The sequence below is a fragment of the Zonotrichia albicollis genome, chromosome 7 (assembly GCF_047830755.1).
Source record: "Zonotrichia albicollis isolate bZonAlb1 chromosome 7, bZonAlb1.hap1, whole genome shotgun sequence".
Taxonomy (NCBI): Eukaryota; Metazoa; Chordata; class Aves; order Passeriformes; family Passerellidae; genus Zonotrichia; species Zonotrichia albicollis.
In genome coordinates, this window is record NC_133825.1 from 32,164,725 (window position 1) to 32,173,705 (window position 8,981).

At 45.5% G+C, this 8,981-nt stretch overlaps 1 protein-coding gene across 3 annotated transcripts in view; it reads left to right on the forward strand.

The window, feature by feature from the left end:
* Positions 1 to 8,981, forward strand: part of SEC31B (SEC31 homolog B, COPII coat complex component) — a 79,218-nt gene that overhangs the window by 66,231 nt on the left and 4,006 nt on the right. Inside the window, exons 26-27 of one of the 3 annotated variants that reach the window (XM_074544893.1) lie at positions 946 to 1,047; positions 1,917 to 7,631. The exons of 1 other annotated variant lie outside the window; for it this stretch is intronic. In XM_074544893.1, the coding sequence (XP_074400994.1) occupies positions 946 to 1,029 (84 nt within the window). In that variant the 3' untranslated portion in view covers positions 1,030 to 1,047; positions 1,917 to 7,631. Of the gene's footprint in view, positions 1 to 945; positions 7,632 to 8,981 lie in introns of those variants that run through there. One more of the 3 variants, XM_074544892.1, reaches the window with a different exon arrangement.

Here is an 8,981-nt window from a genome sequence, read left to right on the forward strand (position 1 = left end):
TCAGCTTTGCCATGAATGCTCTGGGCTGCCTCTTGCAAGGAAGCTCTGTGCCTGTATTTGTAGATGGGGATTTTGCCACTTGGGTTATAAACTTTCTCTGGAGAGGAGCTGCAAGATTGTGTGATCTGCTCAAACCTTTCAGTACTTACATGGAAGGAGTGCTTCACAGAAGGTGAGGTTATTGGTAGTTATTAAAAATAGAGGTCCAGATATAATCTGGCTGTTCTTCTATAGCATCTTCAAAGCATCTGCTGCTGGCTGTGGTTAGTCAAAGGATACCTTTGGTCTGACACAATAAAGCTAGTTTTGGTGCAATAGGTAGTCAAACAACCTCACATTCTTTTTATAGATGGAAAAATCTGACTGTTGCTTAATTGGAGGTACAAACTTCAGAGCCCTGGAGAGATGGGAATGCAGATTACCTGGAGGCAGATTAAAAGGGAGGGTTATTAAGATAAATTGTCAGGGGTCCTCATTTATTTGCATCAGCGTGACTTCCAGCACTTGTTACTTTTCTGCTTTAGAAGTGATGAGTTTGCACAGATTCTCTGGACATCTGTGGAGGCCACAAGGCATGTGGAGGTACTTTAGTAAAACAGCAGATTCGAGCAATGCCCATGTTTGCAGAGTGACAAAGTGGCAGAGTTGGGTCTGCCAGTTCATGGTCCCCAGCCATGCATTCAAGCATGAAGGGAAGACAACTTGTGGGTGGTGGAGCAGAAAGCACTTAGCTGGCTCTTACGTGGGACCTTCTCCTTTTGAAGAGATTTTGCCCTTACAGACATGCACGTGGTTCCTGTCAAGACCCTCCACAGGGCTGAATTTGACTGAATTTCCTATAGTATATTTCTGGGGGAGGAACATGTTCCCCACAGCCACCAATTCTCTCTGGCAAAGAGTAGCATGTGTTTCACTGAGCTTTCCACGTGGTTTGTTTTGTTACAGAAGCTGTCCTGTGCTAGTACTGTCTGTCCTAGCTGGATCTGCAGGCGCCACCATGAAGAGTTATGCTTGCCACACTCCCTTTAACATGTTTTTCCCAAACAGGTAGTATAAGGTCCTGTTTTCTTTTATATGGAATACTCTTGGGGGAAAACTCAGATTACAACTGCTATTTCTTAAAATATCTTTTATTCATCAGCTGCTGTTAATAGAATCAAGGTGTTATTAGTGAAGCAGATAGCTATTCACACAACATATTACTCATTCATGTTCACTCGTTAGTGGGAGCAGCCATCAGAAGGCCAATCCCAATGTGAATGCTTGGAAGCAGAAGGTCATCCTGGCTCACCACTGCCTTCTGGGCAGGTCTTTAGAAATTCCTTCAGAGGGCACTTTGTTTCACCACCTGCATACATAACTCTGTATTCTTAACCTGCATAGAGCAGCTGCTGCCCTCCTGGGTGTAATCCAAGTTATACAACCTGTTGCAGGTTCTAATGTGTGCTGGCGGCCTTGCAGAGCATTAAACACTGGTGGTCTAAGTTTATAATTTCTTGCATGAGGATTAGTTATCTCTGAAGCTTATCAGCACCTAGGAAACTTTCACATAATATCTTTTAGCATATATCTGTCTTGACTTTGTCCTGTGACACCTTTTTCCTGGTGACTATTTCTCCACCTGAATCTATAGAAGCACACAAACTTGTACAAAGGGGGCTTCTACAATACCAGGAGATCGCATTTAACTGGGGTGGTGGTAGAACATGTATGTCCTCTGCAGAGTATGTGATACTGTGGCCTAAGGTGGGCTCAAATTCATTTAGAATAAGCTGGATGGATACCAGTACTTGAGCACACTGATGCTGTCATCTTCCCATGGATGGAGTTGACATTTACCTGCTCCAACTGGTTTAAGAGCCTGTATGTGACACATAGAAAGACTCTCTGCCACAGCTCCTCTTCATGTTTTGCAGGCTGGTTGGGGTTCCCCTGGTGTTCCAGCTCTCTCATCCATGGAGCAATGACCTCTTCTGACAGCTGAGTTGTAATGACCAGCATGGTGAAGAACAAAGCTCCCTGCAGACCCTAGAAGGGTTAGGGAGGAGCAGTGTAATTGCATAGCACCCAGTAGATACCAATTTACATCTCTGCCCTGCATGGGAACTTACCAGAGCAGGATGGCCCAAGCTTTCAAACCAGGAGAGAGCTCTGTGGATCCCAGCCATATGGCATGCAGTGCTGGTTACTCATGAATAGGTTTGCTTGGGGCTTTCCTATATGTGTGGTTAATGAGACAGTCTGCTCCTTTAGCAGGTCTCAGTCTGGCTCCTTTTTGAGCAGCGCTGGCACACACTGGTGCTTTTGCCAGTGCTCCTGGTTGGCTTTCTGTGGTCTTGCCCAGATGAGTCTTGATCTTCTGCTGCTGAAAGAAAAAACCCTATTCCTGGCTGCACAGCAAGCATCTCCAAAGAATTCTGAGCTGTAGATGGTTTAGAGATGACCAGCCTGCATGTTTAAAGATGGCCAGCTAGCCTGGAGAAAGGAGTATTGCCATCTTGGGTGCCCACAGTGAAGGAAAAGGGTAAGTGCTCTGACATTCTTCCTAAATCCAGCCTTCCCTTTTCACATCCATAGAGTCTGGCCCTCTGAAGAGGCTCTGGCCATGAAAAGCCAAAGTGGATGGGAATAAGGGTTGGGTTAAAGGAGCACTGAGATAATGAAGTTTTAGGGTTCTTGATCACAATTACATGGGCCCTTCCCTACTGCAGGATCCCTCAGATCTTGTTCCCTGTCTTACCTGGAGGGCTGGCTTTTAGTGCAGCTGCAGCAGACCCAGTGCCTCTGATCTATCAGCAGCCTGATGCTCTGATCCACATCACAGCCAGCAGCAGGGCAGCCAGGATGCATGGGGGAATCTGACTACTGTAACCAAGGAAACGGGAGAAGTGGGCTTTTTAGGAGGAACCAAAATGGAGAAACATTCTGAGCTAGTAAATTCATTCACCACATAGCCCAGTGAAGAAAACCGAGAGGGTTGTGCTGCTGTGTGTGACAGCTGACTGTGTAGCTATTCCTTGTGATGGGGGAGGTGAAGTTGGCAGGTGTGCAGGTTAGCATACATCCTATGTCTTTCCCTCGCTAGCATTTGCTGTCAGTTTGCAACAACATTCAGAAGTCCCACACACAACTATAAATTTAAAACATGGGGTAGCTTGTGTATCATGTGATAAAAAGTATAAACCAGGAGGAAAGTGTGAAAAGGCCATGTGACTCTGTCAGTGAAGCAGAGTCACTAGCTGTGGATTTAAGTGCTAAGTGAAGCGCTACAGGTTGTTTCACAAGGCTGAGTTTCTTACCCAGCTTACTACAGAGCTGTCATTTGGCAAATCAGAGCAGCCCTTCTTGACAGACCGTGCTCTGCATTGACTTCAGTGGGGGTTTGCAGTGCCAAGTGCCTCCGCTTCTTTATTTGTCACTGTCATAGACACCCTGCCAGCCATGGCAACTGAAGCATTTGCTACCAGTCATGCCCTTAACTGGAATTAGCTTCCACCCACTTTTCCCTGCCGGTTCAGTCAAACAGTTCTATGGCAGCCAGGTTATTTCTCAGCCTCTGCTGCTGGTTTCTCTGCAATGGTACTCTTGTAATTGCTATCTTGCAGTAAGAACACTTTTGTATCAGTGTCCCTATCTCCCCCAACAGGAAGGGCTGCCTAACCCTGTCCTCTAAGCCATGTAAAAGCTATTTGCAAGTACACCAGAAAGGAGGCACTTTTTCAGTCATTATAAATCTGAGCTTTTACTGGGAGGTGCCTTATCTATGCCAGCTTGTCTACAGTGTCTCATACTTTACACTGAGGATGAAGGTAATTATCTTTAAGCTAACTCACTTTCTAAGTCAGCACTGTTCTCTTTTACTGCTGCACTGGGGCCTCCTCATGACCAGGAAACAGTTCTTTCTCTGCAGTAGTCTCCTCACAGAATGGAACTGAGTGCATTTAATAAGCTAATGTCCTCTGAAGGGGTTTGTGTTAAAGATGCAATACCTGATCGCAGACTGATTTTATAAATATTTACTATTTTATATGCTATTTTATATGCCTGGAGCAGTCTTATGCATTTGAACACTGATAGTGAACAGCAAGCACATTTATAAGGATGTGTGTGGTACCACCCTTGTGCTAGAGCTGATGTCATGAGGCCAGGAAAGCTTTCTGCCCTATCTCTTGGGCACCAGAAGAGGCTGGAGGCCATTGGCACTGATACCATACACTGTGCCCAGACAAACATTTGGGTTGGAAATGTCTGTATGTGCTGGCCACGTGGGAAGGAGGTGTATCTTGAGGGTGCAACTAAAGGGCAAAGAGGCTGAGCTTAGAGCTTTCCTGTGCCCCAGCTTAGTGGCTCTACTGGTGCGTGGCAGAGCAGCACTGGGCAGGAGATGCAGAAGTGTTTCTCCAGCCAAACAGAAATCTATCACAGCACAGCCCATACTGCAGCTCAATGAAAGTAACTCACCAGGGCAGGGAAAACTCAGCTAAGAGGTTACTGACAAAGATGTCAGGCAATTAGTGATCCTTGCAGTATGTCCTGTACCTGCTCAGATAGAAGAAGGAGCTAAGAATGTTGTTAAGAAATCAAATGTGTCCAGTTCTCATGCCAGAAGCATTTATTATCAGTCTGTGCTGTTCTGTTAGCTCAAGGCATCCAGATAAGGATGAGGGTATAGAACAAGCTAGGAGAGCTGTGCCTCAATCCATCAAATCATTCAAAAGCATTATGTATTTAAATGTGCAATTGGAACTGATTTGAGTCTCTTGAGAAAAAAAAAAAAAAACTCTCCATGCATCTCCTGGGATAAACAGCTTCACTGTTTCAGTGTCTTTCATTGCAAAGGAGTTTTGTTATGGCAAGGGTTTCTTGTAGTAGCAAAGGATGGGACACTGTGCTCTGGTTTTCCTCAAAGACTGAGGGATGGCCTGAGAACCTGCCTTGTGAACTTTGGAGAAACAGGAATGGCTGAACTCTGAGTAAAGCAAGTAAGATGAAAGATTTCTATGATAGCTCTTTGTCCTAAAACATCCCTCACCATGCTCTGGCTTCCCTGTTCTGGATGTGGAACATGAAGACTTTTGTCCACAGAGGACAGCAGAAAACCTGGGAAGGAGGAAAGCAGAATTTTCCCGGTTCCTGGAGGATTAAGAGACCTGCACATCATTACCTAGGAAGTCAACAGCAGAGTGGGAACCAAATAAATTCACTAGTAGTGATTCAGACTAGAGGCTGGCCCAGCCTGTATAAAACTGCATCATCCTTCTGACTGGATAAATTCCACTGAGAGAGCCACCTGCCTGCAGAAAATGTGGTCATCATAGTTGAAACACTGTTTGAAACCAGAAGGAGAAAAAAGATATTCTGGGCATTTTGAAATTTCCTGGTTTCAATATTTTCAGTTTGCTATTACATGGAACGGACGGAGTCAAATCAAAGACAAAGGAAGGCAAACACTTAAGGCTGAAACTGCCTCATGAGCAATCAACACAGCTGAGAGCTTTTTGTCTATTTTCAGATAAATCCAAAAAGTTTTTGTAAATTTTTCCTTCATTTTTTCACCTTCCTGAATCCAAATTAAAGCTAGTTGTGAAACAAAAATTTCCCTTTTTGATGCTTCTCTATTATAACCTCTAATGCTCTGCCAGCATATGACTCAGCTTAACTGGCATTGGAGAGACTAGAGACAAAAAAAAAAAATCTCATAAATGCAGAAAATAAATACCACACAAATATTAAAACAAAGCTACTGCATTGTTACTTGCAATTCTAGAGATGTCTTTCCTGAAAACTCTCATGTCTGCAGAATCTTCCACAGCATCAATTCCAGTATGTTACGTGGCCATTAGTCTGAAGGACATATTCATTTATGAGTCTGAGATGGCTTTGTTAGTCAGGAGTGGCAAACTCAGTTATGAGCCTCTTTCCCAAAGATGCAGTATTTATTTTATGTGCCATCAAACATCTTGATAATTTGATGGCTGGCCTCCTTGGAGGCTTGGAGTGCTCAAACAAAGCCTGGGAAGAGACCCAAAAGATCTGGAAGGAATGACATAGAGGAATGGGAGTGCTGCCTCCAAAGCTGGGTGGGATCCTGGGATCCACAGTGATTCCAGCCCTCTGTGTCCCCATGCTGTAACAGGAGGTGTCATGAAAGCAGAATTTAGAGCAGGGTAACTACTGCCAACTATTCCTGATCCCACTGTACATGCCCGACATGTCATATTTTCCATCAGTGGCAGCCAGAGAGGCTGCTTAGGAGAGCCTGCAAGCTGTGTGAGGCTGTTCCATGTCTGCTCCACTCAGACCTGTGCCCATGAACCTTTTGTATGTGTCAGAGGGCACATCTTTGCTTTTACCATCTGGTTATGGACCTTGTTTGCTGTGAGTCTCCCTAAAGCATTGGGAAGCTGTTGATGCTCTAGAAATTGGAAACAATTTCCAGAAGTTAATCACCACCAGTAGGAAAAAAACCAAATTATACTTATATGTCAAGTGCATTTCAAATTTCCAGTAATTCTTGGGGCATTTTAAAACTCCTTAGCTACAAACAAGGAAGCTTAGTCATAGGCCAAAGCCACCAAGATGCCTCAGATGACGTTTCTCACTCTGAGCACTCAGAGCCCATGCTTAGAGTTGAGGGCTCTCCTCATTAATATCCAGGCGTGGAACTCATTGCACCAAACTCATGATCTAAAAGGCATCCAAAAACTAATCCAGGTATCCGTATATAGAAGTTACAGATGCACCACCAGCAGATGATTCACCCTTTTCTAAAACAGGTGTCTCAGATTGCTGCTGTGAGTCACTGTGAGCACCACCTCCGTGTCTCCTCTGACTAGAGGATGCTTATTTAACCAAAGTGGATTTCACACATGTTTAAAATTGCTGAAGTTAATTGAAACCTGTCCCCACCATCTTTGCCCTGTGAAAAGAGACACATGATCTCTGAGTCATCTTGAAAGACTTTTGGCTGAAGGGGGATCAGGTGATCAGGCTGAAGGGGGATCAGGCTGAAGTGGACAGGTGAGTGAAGAGCAGCCTGATGTTCTGCACCTGCTTGAGAAAACATCTTCACCTCAGTCACAGTTGTAGTCATTCAAGGCTTTTAAAATAATTATCTTTGTTTTCTAATGATGCACTTACCAGTGACCACCCAAGAACAACATATCCAAGCATCATTTCTTTGGGATTCAGGATCAGGCCAAATCTATTTTAGCTGATAATACGGAGTAAAATGTGTGATATTTGAATAACCAGTATGTAATTAGGCAACTCAAAAAGACAAGGAAGGAGAGAAATATTATGATTGTGTAAGTCTCTTCCTGTTTCTGAACATTAAAAGTCACATGAAAGGGGTTACCAGAATTATGTTATTAGCTTAGAAATTTTTAATTTTATATAACTTTGTAAATGTGACAGAACGTTAGACCTCTCTGTAGATGAAAGAACACGTAAGGATCACGTAATTAGGATGATTTTGTCAAAATGATAACTTCACCTAGCATATAAGGTGCCTGAAGGTCATAGCTATTTTCAAAAGGGATAAGCATTTTTTTCTGTTTAAGTGATAAAGACCAGAGTTTTGTAAAAAGCTATTTTAGGATAACTGAAAAAAAAAAAAAAAGTAAAACAAACAGCTGTGTTTGTTACAAAGCCAAAGTGGCATGTAAGAGCTGTCGTCACTGTGTTCTCTCTTATGAAATACTATTTGTTCTGCAAAGTGTTGTATCTTTCCATGCAGTTTAAAAAGAAATGCAAGACACAATTTTACAAGGGTTTTTTTCTTTAGTTAAGAATTAATTAATGAAAGTGAGAGAGGATTTGCTTGTTTTCATGTAATGCTAACTTTCAAAATACAGTTACAAAACTACCAGATTATAACACAGTTAACGTTTATCTGCATGAAAGTCGTACTTTTAAGCCTCTCTTCCAAATCTAAGTATTCTGCTTTATGAGTGATACTTTTGTGTTATTTATGTATATGTACATATAGGTCCGTATTTGATTGTGACTACATGCGTCCACACGCATACTGAATTACAATGATTTGCCTCCCGGATTTTTTTCTACTGTCTTTTTAAAGCTAAACCCAGAGCTCATTTTTAAACACGACTTGAAGTGCTCGCATTTCCCACGACTCCAGCATCAGGCGCTTTTTTTGAGAAAGTCCAACGAGGGTCAGGGGCGGGGCTGGGAGCTGGGAACGGGGCCGGGGCAGGGCGGCAGCGGGGCCGGGCCGGGCCGGGCCGGGCGGCGGGGCGGGATTGGCCCGGCGCGGTCAGGCGCCGTGGGCTGTTGCACACACGCGGCTCCGGGCCCCGCCGACCGGCAGTAACCCCGGGGAAGCCCAGCCCACTGCGGGTGTTCCCCCCGATCCCGATCCCGGCCCTGCACCGTCAGCTGGCCCGGGCTGTGCCCGGCCTCCCCGCCTACGAGGGCGTCTGCCTGCGCCGGGGCCTGCGCCGCCCCCTCAGCGCTGCCGCGGCCCCCCGGGACAGGAGCTCCCTCAGGGGCTGCGCTGGGCCGATTGGCCCTTGAGCACATGCCGCTCCATCCATCCCTCTGCTCTGCACGGCTGCTGTGGTGCCATCTCCTCCACGCGCTCTCCTGGGACTTTGTTCCCTCTTTCCGAAAGTCCCCACGGGCTTGTGGGGCCCGCATGGAGGGTCGGCAGCAGCTGGTGCTTTCTCGCTGTGGTTGGAGCGCATGGCTCGGAGCAGAGCTGGTACCCAGTCCTGCTCCTGGGGGCATTGCTGCCTCCCTTGGGCACCCTCCCTGGTCCTGCTCCCAGGGCCCTGGGCTGGATACACTGGGTTCCCCACAGCTGTGTTCACTGCATCCCACCCCTGGGGAGTGAGTGGATTGCAGCTGGAATCTGTTTTCTCCTAAGGATCACGTTGGCATCTTCAGCATGGTGTGTTCAGACCAAAAAGATGCAGCAAACTCTCCCCTGACAGCCTGCAGCCCTCCCTGCTCTCCCCTCC